This window comes from Xenopus laevis, chromosome 2S (assembly GCF_017654675.1).
Source record: "Xenopus laevis strain J_2021 chromosome 2S, Xenopus_laevis_v10.1, whole genome shotgun sequence".
Taxonomy (NCBI): Eukaryota; Metazoa; Chordata; class Amphibia; order Anura; family Pipidae; genus Xenopus; species Xenopus laevis.
This window is the reverse complement of record NC_054374.1, coordinates 130,127,708-130,143,198: the sequence shown is the minus strand read 5'-3', so window position 1 is coordinate 130,143,198 and position 15,491 is coordinate 130,127,708. Positions and strand designations below refer to the sequence as shown.

General features: G+C 37.4%; 1 protein-coding gene across 4 annotated transcripts in view; it reads left to right on the top strand.

The window, feature by feature from the left end:
• timeless.S (timeless circadian regulator S homeolog) overlaps positions 1–14,894 on the top strand; it is a 39,236-nt gene extending 24,342 nt beyond the window's left edge. For all 4 annotated transcript variants that reach the window (XM_041584396.1, XM_041584397.1, XM_018250037.2 and 1 more), the window contains exons 14-32: positions 336–467; positions 565–716; positions 833–930; positions 3,180–3,297; positions 4,471–4,672; positions 5,272–5,423; positions 5,514–5,599; positions 6,542–6,665; positions 7,642–7,724; positions 8,055–8,197; positions 9,421–9,643; positions 9,805–9,873; positions 10,266–10,384; positions 10,905–11,106; positions 11,224–11,287; positions 11,456–11,526; positions 11,880–11,943; positions 13,223–13,293; positions 14,383–14,894. In XM_041584396.1, coding sequence (XP_041440330.1) covers positions 336–467; positions 565–716; positions 833–930; positions 3,180–3,297; positions 4,471–4,672; positions 5,272–5,423; positions 5,514–5,599; positions 6,542–6,665; positions 7,642–7,724; positions 8,055–8,197; positions 9,421–9,643; positions 9,805–9,873; positions 10,266–10,384; positions 10,905–11,106; positions 11,224–11,287; positions 11,456–11,526; positions 11,880–11,943; positions 13,223–13,293; positions 14,383–14,498 — 2,289 coding nt within the window. In that variant the 3' untranslated portion in view covers positions 14,499–14,894. The remainder of the gene's footprint in view (positions 1–335; positions 468–564; positions 717–832; positions 931–3,179; positions 3,298–4,470; positions 4,673–5,271; positions 5,424–5,513; positions 5,600–6,541; positions 6,666–7,641; positions 7,725–8,054; positions 8,198–9,420; positions 9,644–9,804; positions 9,874–10,265; positions 10,385–10,904; positions 11,107–11,223; positions 11,288–11,455; positions 11,527–11,879; positions 11,944–13,222; positions 13,294–14,382) is intronic.
• The last annotated feature ends 597 nt before the right edge of the window (positions 14,895–15,491 follow it).

Sequence of the window (15,491 nt, the reverse complement as noted above, 5' to 3'; positions counted from 1 at the left end):
GAAGGAACTGAGGCGGTAGAGCAGAAGATTATGTATAGCAACCATGAGGCTTTAAAACTGTGTGTGCTCTGAATTTTAAGATGATTCATTACTTTGATCTTATTAACGTGTACCTGGCTTCCAGGACATTACTGATGGTTCAGTATACCCATCTCTAACTACATTTTTAGATTATTAGAACCATTGAGGAGTTTTTCAAAAATGTGTTGAGGCTAGAGTGAGACCAGCTATGTTATATACACATTTATATTATGTCCTATACAGAGGAAGCAACTTAAAACTGAAGTCAATGCCATATAGTACATAATATAATTTGCTGTAATTTTATTGGAAAGAACCGACGTGTAAAACGAAAGAAAAAGAAGAAATCATCTGCAAGTGGTGCTAAAGAGGCACAGCCTAAGAGCACAGAAGAGCTGGAGGCAATATGGAAAAATGTTTCGGAGCAGCTCAGAACTTGCACAGAGGTATGATCTTATGCCATTCAGCAGTGAATAAACTACTTACTGCAGTTTTCTTATTGTTGTGACTAATCATAACTAGTATCTCTGTAAATCCAAGCAGAATTCTGAAAACCTACCTGATAGTGTTGTGCCATTTGATGCTGCCTCTGAGATTCCAGTAGAAGAACAGAGGGCAGAAGCCTTAGTTCGAATCCAAGATGGACTGTTTTCTGGCCGTGCACCAGAGGCCCTTGTTCTGCTGCGTTCGGCTAGGTAAGTTCTCACTGTTCCTTTATAGTTGTGTATGTGTGCTACATGCTGAAACTAATGACATTTAGTGCTTTTTTTTTCCGTTTTTTGTTAAATGAGCTTGTTCATTTGTTTTTTAGAGAGGTCTGGCCAGAGGGGGATGTTTTTGGTGCTGAAGAAATAGAACCTGAGGAAGAGACTGAGTTGCTAAAACAAATTCTCTTTGCGGATCTTCCCAGTAAGTCTGCTATCATTGCAGTAATATGATAGCAAGATTAATTTTACTTGATGATTCATGTACAGTGGGACCAAGCCATGATCTCATGAGTCCCCTGCTTTATGTAGTACAGGTATGGAAAACCTGTTATCCAGAAAGCTCCAAATTCCAGAAAGGCCATCTCCCATATGATTTTCTAGTAGACTTAAAGTATGGAGATCCAAAATACTGAAAGGTTGATTATCTGGAAAACCCAAGGTCCAGAGCATTCTGGATAACAGGTCCCATACCTGTATGTAATTTCTAGGCTTGCTTAATAGGGTGGTAATACCTGTTATTTGTTACCCAGTGAGGCCTTCACAAGTTTCTTATCATTACATTTGTCATAGCTGTGATATGAGCTTTGCTACTTTCCATTTAAGATCTGGTTTTGTACCTGTGCTAATTATTATTGAAGAAGGGCAGATGTGATTAACCAAGATCCTATAGTTTTTGTTAGATGTTTATTATTTTTTAATGGGAATGTAAAGTCATTTTTTGTAGTGTATGAAAGAGCAATTGGACTGTTAACCCTAAGACATATTTACAATAAACAAAAAAACAAGCTCAGCTGAAAATGAGAGAATTCATGTGTTTCTAATCATACAGGCAGATCTAATTAAACAGCAGGAAGGGAAGAGGAGCCTTGGCTCTTATGGAAAACCTTGGGGCACACAAAACCATTGTGAGGGCTATACAGTTAGGCCCATAAATCTTTGCACAGACAACTTTTTTCTAATTTTGCTTCTGTACATTACCACATTTAAATGAAACAACTCTGATGCAGTTTAACTGCAGATTTTTAGCTTTAATTCAGTGGTTTGAACAAAAAGATTGCATAAAAACGTGAGGAACTAAAGCCTTTTTTTAATACAATCACTTCATTTCAGGGGCTCAAAAGCAATTGGACAATTGATTCAAAGGCTATTTCATGGGCAGGTGTGGGCAGTTCCTTTGTTATGTCTATCAATGAAGCAGATAAAAGCCCTGCAGTTGATTTGAGGGGGGGGGGGGTGCTTGTATGTGGAAGATTTTGCTGTGAACAGACAGCATGCGGTCAAAGGAGCTCTCCATGCAGGTGAAACAAGTCATTCTTAAGCTGCAAAAACAGAAAAAACCCATCGGAGAAATTGCTACAATATTAGCAGTTTGGTACATCCTGAGAACGAAAGAAAGCACTGGTGAACTCAGCAACGCAAAAAGACATGGACGTCCTCGGAAGACAACAGTGGTGGATGATCGTAGAATCATTTCCATGGTGAAGAGAAACCCCTTCACAACAGCCAAACAAGTGAACAACACTCTACAGGAGGTAGGCGTATCGATATCCAAGTCTACCATAAAGACTGCATGAAAGTAAATACAGAGGGTGCACTGCAAGGTGCAAGCCACTCATAAGCATCAAGAATAGAAAGGCTAGATTGGACTTTGCTAAAGAACGTCAAAAAAGTCAGCACATTTCTGGAAAAACTTTCTTTGGTCAGATAAAATAAAGATCAACCTCTACCAGAATGATGGCAAGAAAGTGTATGGAGAAGGTGTGGAACAGCTCATGAACCAAAGCATACCACATCTCTATAAAACATGGCAGAGGCAGTGTGATGGCTTGGGCGTGCATGGCTGCCAGTAGCACTGGGACACTAGTGTTTATCCATGATGTGACACAGGACAGAAGCAGCCAAATGAATTCTGAGGTGTTCAGAGACACTGTCTGCTCAAATCCAGCTAAATGCAGTCAACTTCATTGGGAGGCGTTTTATAATACAGATGGACAATGACCCAAAACATATAGCCAAAGCAACCCAGGAGTTTATTAAAGCAAAGAAGTGGGATATTCTTGAATGGCCAAGTTAGTCACCTGATTTCAACCAAGGGGGTTTCAACCAAGTATTTTAGAAATTAACATTTTATTTTCAGTTTTTTAATATGTCCAATTTCTTTTGAGCCCCTGAAATGAAGTGATTGTGTTAAAAAAAGGCTTTAGTTCCTCGCATTTTATGCAATCGAAAACTGAATGTTTGCAGCTCAACTGCATCTGAGTTGTTTCATTTAAAATTCACTGTGGTAATGTACAGAACCAAAATTAGAAAAAAGTTGTCTCTGTCCAAAGATTTATGGGCCTAATTATTTGTTACAAACGTACTACACTTCTGACATCAGCTGTTTTTTTTCTTATTTATAAAAAATACTGCTTACTCCCTTTTTTTATATTTTAAATTATTCTTATGGAGGATCAACACGGGCTGAAAGTGAAGATCTGGAAGAAGAGGAAGAGGAGATTGAAGAGGAAGAGCTTACCTCAGTTCAAGTATCTGAGAAGGAATTTAACTTCCTGGATTATATGAAACGGTTAGATCTACTGGTATTCTCAAAGCCATTACACACAAAACACTGGAGATTGTAAACTGTCGCCAGTATAAATGCATTTACTGCTCCATTTTGCATTTTTGGCATTTTGAATGTAATGTTCGACAAAGAGAAGATGAGAAAACACACCTTGCAGTTCTAAAATTACTGCTGAATTTGTATAAAGGAAAGTCAAATTCACTGGGGTGGCAACTTGTAAGGAACCCTCCAGCGACTACATTTTCTTATGTCAGGCTGGCACTCCACTTGTAAGAAATGCCCCTGTCTTGGGGCACAAGTTTCACTGCTTCCTATAATTTGGTCATGCCACTGTTAAAGGAAAACGTTACCCCCAAAATGAATATTTAAGCAACAGAGTTTATATCATATGAGTGACATATTAAAGAATCTTACCAAACTGGTATATATATTTAAGTAAATATTGCCCTTTTACATCTCTTGGCTTCAACCACCATTTTGTAATGTTCTCAGTGCTGCCTCAGAGATCACCTGACCAGAAATAATACAGCTCTTAACTGTAACAGGAAGAAGTGTGGAAGCAAAAGACATAACCCTGTCTTTTAATTGGCTCATGTGACCTAACATGTATGGTTTGTTTGTGTGCACCGTGATGGCCCTTATTTTTTAAAATGGCAATTTTCTATTTAGGATTACCCGATGGTACATACTACTAAAAAAGTACATTATTATGAATATAGTATATTGACATGAAGCAGAGTTTTACACCTAGGCTGTTTTATGCCGTATCTTTGTATAGAGACCTACATTGCTAGGGGGGTATAGTTTTACTTTGAGTAAATATAATATTACATAGACCCCTGATTCCACAGATTTAAAGGAGACAAATATAGTCTATCCTTGTTGATGAATTTCCCACCCTTTTAGGTTCATAGTGTAACACAGCCCCTCCCTCGCCTTATTCTATTGTGAAACAAAGTCCCTCTGCTTTCCAGGGAATCTGTGCACCAGTATGGAAAGGGACAGAGGGATATCCATTTAAACACAACTGAAAGGAAAAATATTGTACATTTTATTCAATTGTTTATATTTTATCTTTTTTCAAATATCTGTATGTATTCTATGCCATTAAGCAATCACAATTCCTTGATCAGCCCATTGACTATATTGGTCTGTTGTGATTAAATAATGTTGCAGGTTTGCAAACTCCAATGTGGTGAAAACATATGTCCTGCTGCTGAAGAATTACCAACAGAACAGTGCTCATACCAATCACTGCGTAGCAAAGATGTTGCACCGCATTGCATACGACCTCAAAATGGAAGCGCTTCTCTTTCAGCTTTCAGTGTTTTGCACTTTCAACAAGATTTTGGGTGATGCAGCAGCAAGTGCCTATAAGGTAAGGACGTTTTTTCACCTTTGAGTTAACTTCTAGTATGAAGCAGAGCATGATATTCAGAGACCGTTTGCAAGTGGTTTTCAGTTTTTTTTAATTTGTGTTTTTTGAGTTATTTAGCTCTTTATACAGCAGCATCTCTTCAGTTGGCTATTTCAGAGAAACTGGAATATGAATGAGAGGGCCTAGGAGAGGGGGGGTAATCAAAAGTAGCAATACAAATACATTTACAGTGGAAGACACCCTAGCTTGCAATGTTTAAATTTCAACAACTTAAAGCAAACGGGGCATTAACTTTCCAAACCTTAAACAATACAAAAAGGCTGTGTTTCTGTGTCACACAGAATTTTTTTCCTGTCACAGGTGTGACAGTAAAGCAAGTGGAGTCTGCCTCACTTTCTTTCTAATGCACCATGCTCATAACCCCAAGGTACATTGGCGGATGACATTTTTGGTTGGATGTATCCGCTATGATCCATCGTATCACAGGATGGCTGCTGAAACTGATCCCACAGCTGAAAAAATTTATGATCAAAGCTCTCCATTTGAATACTGATTTGTTAGAGCAACATTAATATGATAAATTATTTCTATTATCCTAGGAGTTGGTGGCTTTTTCTAAATACATCTTGAATAAGTTCTTTTCCCTGGCGGCAACAAACAACAAAGCCTACGTGGAGCTTCTTTTCTGGAAAAACACCAATGTGATTAGAGAAATGACAGAGGGCTATAGAAAACTTGGAGAAGAAGAGAGGTGAGTTCATGCTTCTCAACACTGCCTAAAGGCTGGATGGAACCTTCTGAATTCTGAGAACCTTTTGTTCTTCTATTTTGTTGATTACAGTGAAGGGAACCGCAAGCGGATAAAATGGACTCCAGAGGATGAGGAGGAGCTCAGGAGTCTTTATTTGCAGTTGAAGGAGGTTGAAGGTAAACGATCTATAACTTAAAGAAGAAGGAAAGGGTTTTTTTTGTATACTTGGGGGTGCAAAAGTTAGGCACCCCCAAGTGATTGTATCTACTTACCTGACACTCCCAGCCGGAGCTCCTATCAGGAGAAAACTGCACCTGTCTGGGGTTATTCCAACGAGCAGCACAGGTTGCTGCACAGGTTGCTGCACAGGTTGCTGCACAGGTTGCTGCACAGGTTGCTGCACAGGTTGCTGCACAGGTTGCTTCAGAGCGAAAAGCTGAACTTTAACAGAAAAGCCGGCTATTTCATTCTACAGCACATGCATCTGCCCTAGGAAATTTGACAAGGAAAGAAGTAAAGAAGAGTATCGGTCCGTGGTGCTCGCTGGAAGATAAGTAAATATAACCACTTAGGAGTGCCTAACTTTTGGCACCTGTGGTATTAGGGTCGTCAGAAGTAAATGATTACTCACCACAAAGGGGAAGTGGCCCAGGTGCACCGCCCTGAGCCCTCAGCACGGGAGCGGACAAACCGAAAACCAATTGGGAGCAGGCACTCAAAGGCAAACTTCCACCAGGCCAGTAGTTCAAAGTGAAAAAAAATTAATTAGTCCACAGCCTTAACGCGTTTTGTGTCATAAACACTTAATCATAGGCACCTATACAGAGAATTGCCTCTGTAGTGTCTTAGTATAGTGAGTTATCACTATTGTCTATTTTGTAGCCATGAAAGTAGCTGCTACTAATAGCTCCACGTGACTTTTGTAGTTCGTGTACAAGGTACATTGGAAAATGGGTTGCATTCAGTTTAATAAGTATTCTTGGACCAGACAATTGTGTCAATATGAATAACGTTTTGAATGGTAAAGAAGTAAACAGTTATTAATATTTCACTAAATATTTCACTAAAGCCAACTTTTTAACTACTATTTATTGTTCATTTAACCCTTGTTTTACCAGATGTAGATGTGGTGGATAATATCCTAGCCAACTTAAAACCTGGAACCCGCACTCGGAAGCAAGTCATAAACCATTTGGTGCAAATGGGGCTAGCTGACAGTGTCAAGGACTTCAAACAAGAAGTGTGGGTATATTGGACACATAACAAAAATGTCATAAATGGTATCCATTGCCTTCCAACTGAATACATGCAGCAGTGGAATAGCTGGGAAAGAATTGAGGCAGTATTTGTAGTAGTATTATCATTCAACATGTTTCAAAATCATTATTGGCTTGCTTGTGCCTAGTGTTGGATTGTACTTAAATGGGGGATATTCAATAAAATGTTTTTTTTAATGTTTGCTTTGTTTTTAGTTTCTTTTTTTTATTCTGCATTTTATACTTTGCTGTTCTCTGTTTTGCTATTTTTTAGGTTCTGAGGTTTTAGTTTCCATTCTTTGTCTTTTCATTGCTTGCTATCACTTTGTGTCCTGTTCTCCTCTTTAGGACTCTCACATCCCTTTTACAATTTTAAACCTTGTCTTAAGTTGACCATACATGGGCTGATAAAAGCTGGAGACAGACTGAGTCAGCAGCTTATTGATCCATGAATGGGGGCCCTCCAAAGGACTTTCCTGACCGATATCTGGCTGAAAAATTAGTCTTTGTCCGACAGCATGTATTCCCACCTCAAGGAGGGCATATCCGGGAAAGATCTGCTGGTTTGGTGATCTCGCCAAACAAGCAAATCTTCAGATGTATGGCCAGCTTAAGTTGCCACTGTCAGAATGTCCAGAACCCTTTTATCATCTCTCATAACTTTCCTATGATAATTGAACTGTAAGAAGGGTATTGTTTAGCAGTCTAATGAGTGTGTTCTGGGTAATGACTAGCTAATCAGGGCTGCAAGTGAAATTTTCCATTGCATGTGCTGTTCTCTAAATATGTTTGTAGCCTGTAGAAAAATAAATCATATAAAACTGTGCCAGCATAGGTATTCCACTGTATAGTCAGCATAGCCTTCAATGACTTTAGAGGTTCCATTAGGAAACCCGTTTATTACAATGTGTTTCTTCCTGTTATCACTAAGCATGTTTTTGATTTGTGATACTCTATTACAGAAAAGGCACGCGCATTGTGCTCTGGACAGAAGATCAAGAACTGGAGCTTCAGCGCCTTTATGAAGAATTTAAAGACACAGATGGTATGCTCTACAGTTCACGGATTTATTACAAGTCCATAAGGATGTTCAGTTCTGTCATCAGGGATATGTACACAAAGAAATAGCTTACTGTATTTCATAGCTTTCTGGATACTGGGTTTCTGGATAATCCCAATGTATATATTCTTAAGGCATTTGCTCTAATTTGGATACATGTGCTTTTCGTAAAGCTAAAATCTGCGCTGTCTTATCAGCAGGAATTTAACCCACAGCTGTATTTCAAATCTTCTTTCCCAAAGTGGCTTTCAAATAAAGGCTTGTATTACATTTGTGTATTTCTCACTGTGACACTGATTTTGTTGTTTTCCGTAGATATATTGGGAAATATAATGAAGAATGTGACTGCAAAACGCTCCAAGGCTAGAATAATAGAGAAGCTTATCAGTATGGGTCTAGTATTCGATCGCAAAGAACTGTATAAGAAGAGAAGGAAAAAGGGCAAGTCATCTGGCATGGTACTGTCAAAAGATTTCTATTTCCTATTACATTAACACAATCATCAAATAGCTTGCCTTTTATTCTGGCAGGAAAGCAGGGTACCTAGAGGAAACGTAGACATGTAGGTCCTTAGCAATCGAGCGGCTCTTTTCCCGATATGCCCACTAATGGCAGGGCAATATCGGGTTAATCCGAAAGTTTGGCCCTAGGACCGCATCAATTGATCGCAGAAAAATGCAAACCTGCACGATCGATATCTGCCCGATTTTTGGCCTACTATCCCACACACAAGCAGATAAGCTGCCGAATCGGTTTAAAGGACAGATATCGGCAGCTTTATGCCCGTGTATGGCCACCTTAAGCATCTATGGAGAAATTTAATCATATATATACTACTGCATGCATGCTGTACTTATAGTAGTTATTCTAATTATCTACTTCTTGTGACAAACAGACGCATAGTGAGTATAATGATATTTTTTAAAACAAAAACTGCTTCTTGTAAAAAATATTACTAATCTTCCCTTTTTGTTTAGAGTTTTCCAGGTGATTATGAGGGAGGGAAGCTATTTCTGGGCAATGTATTTTTTTTTTTTGCAGTTCAACATATATGTTTTGAAGTGAGCAAAGTGTTTCTTTATTCAGCAGCACAATTCCCAATTGCGGCCTAAAAAGACTGTCTCAGAAATTTTTATGCCACACCTTTTATACCCCACGCCCTCTAGGCATAACAGTATGGATAATAAGCAGTGCATCAATGCCAGATATCACAATTAGATCCCTGAATAAATGTATAACAAGCACTGCTCTACATTAATACCAGATATCCTGTAAAATTATTACATCTATAATAACTCCAAAACAGGAGAAGTCAAAATTGACAAGCACAACAAAATGCAACAGACACAGTAATGGGGTTGCTTCCTCAGTCATCTTGCCCCTGTGCTAGCCTTGTGTCATTTCTTTTGATTACTGCTAATAAAACCGATAGAACCAATATCTATATAAACTGAACAGTTTAGACCCAACTTCTGCAATCATTTATTAATAAACCTGAGAGACCTCTATGTGAAATGACAGGCATTTACAGACTGTGAGATTATTGGAGTATTATGATGAAAAACGTGCAGATTTGTATGTTTCTTTAGCATGCTGATCTCATAACCCCTTCACATCAGATTGAGAGAATGTAAAAAAAATATTTAGTATAATATAAGTATTACTGCATGTTTATTTTTAGTCTGAAGAAGAGTTTCTCGATGAGCTGGGATTTGATGGAAAGCACAGCATGGAAGATGTAGAGGAAGATGAGGAGGAGGAAGAAGAAGCAGCAAGTGAAGAAGAAGAAGAAGAAAGGGAGGACCTCAAATATAAACAAACTGCAAAAAAGCAAACAGGTGGCAAAATGGAACCCTTTACCGATAAGAAGATACAGCATTTGGTGCACCGCTTACAACAGGAAGGTGAATGTCCGTTCACTCGCTAAGTGTAGAATACATACTGAACATCTGATTCTGTATAAATTCATTTACTGGAATGTAAATTGTTGAGATACAGTTATACTTTATGTATATCATTTCTTTCTGTATTATTTTTCACTTGTTTTCCCCTCTTGAATTCACAGGTTTATCTGGTCCCCTCTTGTGGCTTCAAAACTGTTTAAATCGCACTGCCGAAGACAGAGAAGAGGATGGTATGTAATTACTGCTCCAGGGTGTTGTACAGTGAATTAAGCTGCTTTCTACCATTTTAAACATTGTTGATAAAAAAAAATGTAGGACTATTTGGTTGAAAACAAATAACTTTATCCCATGTTTTTAAGTATCAGGAAATGATCACTTTGAGGGATAGACCATTGCACAGCTGCTACCACAAAGAGGCAACATTGAAAAATATAAAACGTTTTTTTTTGTGTGGAGTAAATCCAGTAGTTCTAAAAATCTCGATATTCTTCTTATGGACACAACAATCCGCTAAAATGTTTACTTTATAATTAGCATATGCCATTATATTCCAAAATAAATAATAACCCTTTCTAGTTAAGGAAGTAATCTACAGTATTTACTCTTGTTTTGTAACTGCCAGGCTCTTCTCAGGCAATCCCCCTTGTGCCTTTAACGGAAGACAATGAAGACGCTATGGAAAATAAAACATTCCAAAAGCTGCTGAAGAAATTAGGCATCCGTGCTCCAGCAAATGAGCAGGTAACCATCCACTGAATTACAATCTATTAATGAGAAAGCCTTACAAAAGCAAATGGTGTCAAATTATGCATCTCACATATTAGTCTCAAGGTTAAAACAAGGAAATATTCCTTAGGAATTCTTTGTGAACTAGTTAAATTAGAATGTTAGGGATAAACGGTCTATCTGTTTCTCTTACCTCCCTTTCTTATCCTTTTTGTCTTTCTCTATTGCAGTGGTTTAAAATGACTAAAAATTAATATGAATATTTAATAAAGCAGAAAAAAACATCACAAATATTTGCTCATTTAATTACTGCTCATAATTGCTCATATTGGCGTTGAATCTGTCTAATGTGTTCAAAACAGCTCATTCTTATTAAGCAAAAAGTACAACTAATTATTTTCATATTTATTTTTCAACGAAGAGCTCTGATGAAACTATTTGATTAGAACAAAAATAGTTATGAACTCATTTTTTTCCTGCAAAGCCAGCTGCTTCAGTATTTTACATATACTTACATGTTAAAATGCTTTTTCAGGAATCTTTCTGGCGCATCCCAGGTAAATTAAGTCCAGAACATCTCCGCAAGGCAGCCTCCTGTCTTGTTCCCTCCGCTGTAGATGTTGCCCATGATATGCTTGCAGACTCTGAAGAACAAGAGGCAAATGTTGAGCAGAGGGCAGAAGCACTACGTGCACTTTTACTTGCGCGGAAAAAGAAATCATCAACAGTCCAGCAAGGTAAGAGGTTGCCTAAATCTTTAACATCAAGCCTTTTGTTAAAGTCTTTTTAGCATCCCACACTTAGTAGTAGTATATTTTTTAAAGCATTAGTAAACCTGTGTTATTCCCTGCTAGACCTTCAAGAAGAAAACCAGAATTTCCCAGAGAAGTCCTTAGAACCCCAAACAAAAAAAAGAAGGTAATTAAAATATAAATGACATGTATTCTTGTCATTTTAATATTTACTCTTATTTTCATCCAATGCCATAGCTATGTTTTGGCTACTTAGAGAATAGAAGCAATGCTTATTATTTAAATAAACAGCCATTCATTTCATAAGTTAAGAGATGTTTATTTTATTTAATAGACCAAAGACATCAAAGAAGAGAAGTGTAATGGTTGACAGTGATGAAGAGAATTCCATAGACAATACCAATGGTTTGTGACTTTTACATTATTTAAATGTGGCACTTTCAAATCAAGCTTACTGTAAAGGGCAGATTAACTAAGGTTTGAAAAAAAATCTCACACGTCAAAAAAATTTGACAGGCAAGAGTAGAGGTTTTTTTTTTTCAGAGGAAAATTTGATTCGAATTTACGGGTCAAATTTTAGACAAATTTAGTCAAATGTTTTCATAAATAACATACCATTCGAATTGTGAATAAAATCAAATGTATTCAAGTTTAAAAAAAATTCACATTACTCTAAAATTCGTCCATTGATAAATAACACCCTAAGCGGGATTTTAAATTTACAAACTTACTTACAGTAAAGACATTTCATTTTTCAGAGCACAAGAAGTTAGAGCAGCTGCCACTGGACACCAATACAGAGGCAAAGACCAAATCAAATAGGTAAGAGGGGCATCTTGTGATGTGTGGAGAAATTACCAACAATAACATTTCAAGATATCAACTCCCAGTGTTAAATAATAGTTTTTATTACACTATTTGGTGGCTCCAACCAGCCAAAGAAACTCCCAACAGGTATATGTGTCCCAAAGTTTTAGTGTAGAATTTGTAATGCAAAAGCAAAGCAGTGGTAGCACAATAATAAAGGAGAACTAAACCCTAGCCCCGCTCCTACCCCCCCCAAGCTCCCTGCCAGCAGCATCTATGCTTTTGAGAAAGTGGCTGGATAGCCACGAAACGCATTAAGCTATGGTTCCTTTATATGATGTCTTTTTAAGGGAATATTAATGGAACAATAAAATATGGATTTTTAAAGCGACTTTTAAGCCTATGTATCTCCCTCCATGGTGCACCGTACTTACTTCTAAGGTTCCCTTTTAAAAGTCTGCCTGTCTCCGGACCTGCTTTAAATCTGCAGGGTTGCACAGCGGAGTCTAAAGGCACCATCTTCTGTCTCTCTAATCTTTTTGTGTTAGAGTGGCGAAAACGGATCTTGGATGAGCATGCGCAATTGAATCTATGTCCCGAATAAGCTTCTACTGAGCATGCTCGCACAAGATCCATATCAGCAACGACAGAAGAGGATCAGAAGACAAACAAAACATGGCCCCTTGAACTGCACGGTGCAAATCTACAGATTTATAGCAGAGTTGCAATGCAGGGGGCGCAATGGAGGGGGCTAGGGTTTATTTCTCCTTTAATGCCCCTAAAAGGGAGGGGACATTGTGTCTGAGTTTTATAAAATATTTACTTAGTCAAGCAATACAAGTAGTAGAGAAAACATTTCATATATCATTACAAACACTAAAATATCAACTCAAAATAACAACTCCATACTAAATAATGCAAACAGACATATGATGAAAAGGTCTGTACTCAAAGACTAGCCTTGAATGGTACAGGCTATAAATCTGAAAAGAAACTTATTTTGATGCAATTAAACTGCCCATACTTGGCCCCCATCAGCCACAAATTAGGTCAGTGTTCCGTTCTTTCTTCCTCTGAGCTTTGGGGTTATGTTCTAATGCTCTAGTAGCTGATATTGTCCAAAATGTCAGAGTTGTGTTTATATTGTGTATGTTGTAAAGTGTCAGGTCACTCGGGTCATTACAGTTATTACCTATTTCATGATATATTGGGCTATATAAAATGAACTTCTCAGCAAAAACAGCATCTTACCAAACTATTTAAAAATTTAAATTTTTATTTACGTTTTTTTTAGACCAAATAAATCAAAGAAAAGAAGTCGTCTAGTGGACAGTGATGATGATGAATCCATGACAGAAGAGCAAGGTGTGTATGATTAAGCCATTGCTGTAGTTTGTATTTTCATCAATTGTTCTTTACATGGGTTAAATATTGTTTTCCGCTTCATTATTAACATTGTTTTTTATTTAAAGGGGTTGTTCACCTTCCAACTCTTTTTTTTTTTTTTTTTTTTATTATTTTTTTTTCAGTTCAGTTGGTTTCAGATAATTTACCAGAAATACATACTTTATCCAACAATTTTCTATTTGCAACCATTTTTCTATTATTGGAGTTTAAAAGTCAATTTTTCACCTTCTTATGTCTTTCTAAAGCAGCTCTGGGAGGGGGGGGGGGTAGCAGACTCGTTAACTGTTCTAATTTGATACATTTAGTTGATAAGCAGAAATTCCGAGTTTCATTATAGAATTGATACAATAGTTGCTAATAAATGCTGCTGAAATGTGTATCAACTAAATGTAGCAAATTGTAACAATTGCTATAATAATGTAACAATTCAGGATCTGCATGTGGATTACTGTGCTGCCAGACAAACACCAGAGACAGCTACATTAAACTTTAGTCTTCAATTTGGAAAAACGGTAAAAAATGGAAAGTAGCCGAAAAAAGTCTTTATTTCTGGTGAACAATCTGAAAACTGTATCACAGCTCTTTCTCTCTGTCTCTGTGATAAGCAGATATTTTAGCAGTGCAACATAATTCTATAATGAAACTCAGGGAATTTCTGCTCAGCAGGAACAAAGATAAGAAATGTATCAACTAAATATATCAAATTAGAACAGTTAACGAGTCTGCGACCCCCCTTCCCACAGCTGCTTTAGAAAGACATAAGAAGGTGAAAAATTAACGTTTAAACTCCAATAATAGAAAAACGGTTGCAAATAGAAAGTTATTGGATAAAGTAAGTATTTCTGGTAAATTATCTGAAACCAACTAAACTCAAAAAAAAAAAAGTGTTGGAAGGTGAACAACCCCTTTAAATAAAAAACAATGTTAATAATGAACTGGAAAACAATATTTAACCCATGTGAAGAACAATTGATGAAAAAAGTGTTTGCAAGGTGAACAACCTTTAAGGTTCAGTGTATATCACATTCAATTCTATTTGTTCTTCAGGCAAGGAGCCTTTAGAACTAGACCAGAAAGGATCATTGTCTGAATCGGACACTGAGGAAAACATTCAGCCAACCAAGAAAAAGCGTCTGGTTATTGAGGATGAAGATGACGACTGATGTTGGATGCATCTCACGAAGTACTTGGAAATGTAGAAACTTAGGATTCATGGAAAAGGACAAATGTATTCAGGAAAAATGGAAGAGTTGGGGTATCCTGTATCACAGCTCTTTCTCTCTGTCTCTGTGATAAGCAGATATTTTAGCAGTGCAACATAATCTGCTAAAACCGGGACATTGTGGGGGACTGGAACTCCGAAGACATTTTCTACAAAATCAAATTTGTTTTTAAACCAAGTTTTCAGTGTTTTCAAGTGGTCTTTACCATCCTTTGCATTCCCGAATCCATGAATAATGCCACATTGAGATACCTTTGCTTTGTTTTAAATTTAAATAGGTTTGGCGTTAGTTTCTTACATACATTTAGTTCAGTTAATAAACTTCTTTATATTGTGTGTATATATAGCGGATGTGTTTTGATACAGTGGTCATGAGTTACTAAGGGGATGGGTGAAGATCTTGTTCACGTTAACTTCTGCAGCTGACTAGATTTGTTAGATACAGGCGCACCTCTGTTAGCTTGCATGCACTTGTACCTGTGAGTGTTTGCTTGACTTTATGCATGCACAAAGATTTTGACACCAGTGATAAGCCAGTTGTTGGAATCACAGAAAAGAGAACGTTTGCTTGCATGGTCTATAAGACATTTGGTGGGGCTCTCTTACACTATATACAAAGGTAATCTGTGTGCTTATTATGGGCACAGATCTGCCTTTTCTGCTAATATATAAGAAGAAATGCCTTATACTCCTTCGGAGTAGTTGGAATACCAATTGATAGAGAAAAAGTTAAGAATGTATGCTTTCTGGTGCTACCTCTCAGCAGACTCCATTCACATTGGATGTATCCCAAAATAACTAATCATATCCTGTTAAGAAAACGTAAACAATGCAATTCATTACAACGTTCAGTGATGGTGGAACTAAGGGTAGGCACATGCCTAGGGTGCAGTTGGAGACCAGTAGACAGACCAGTGAGGAAACGAGTGAGTGA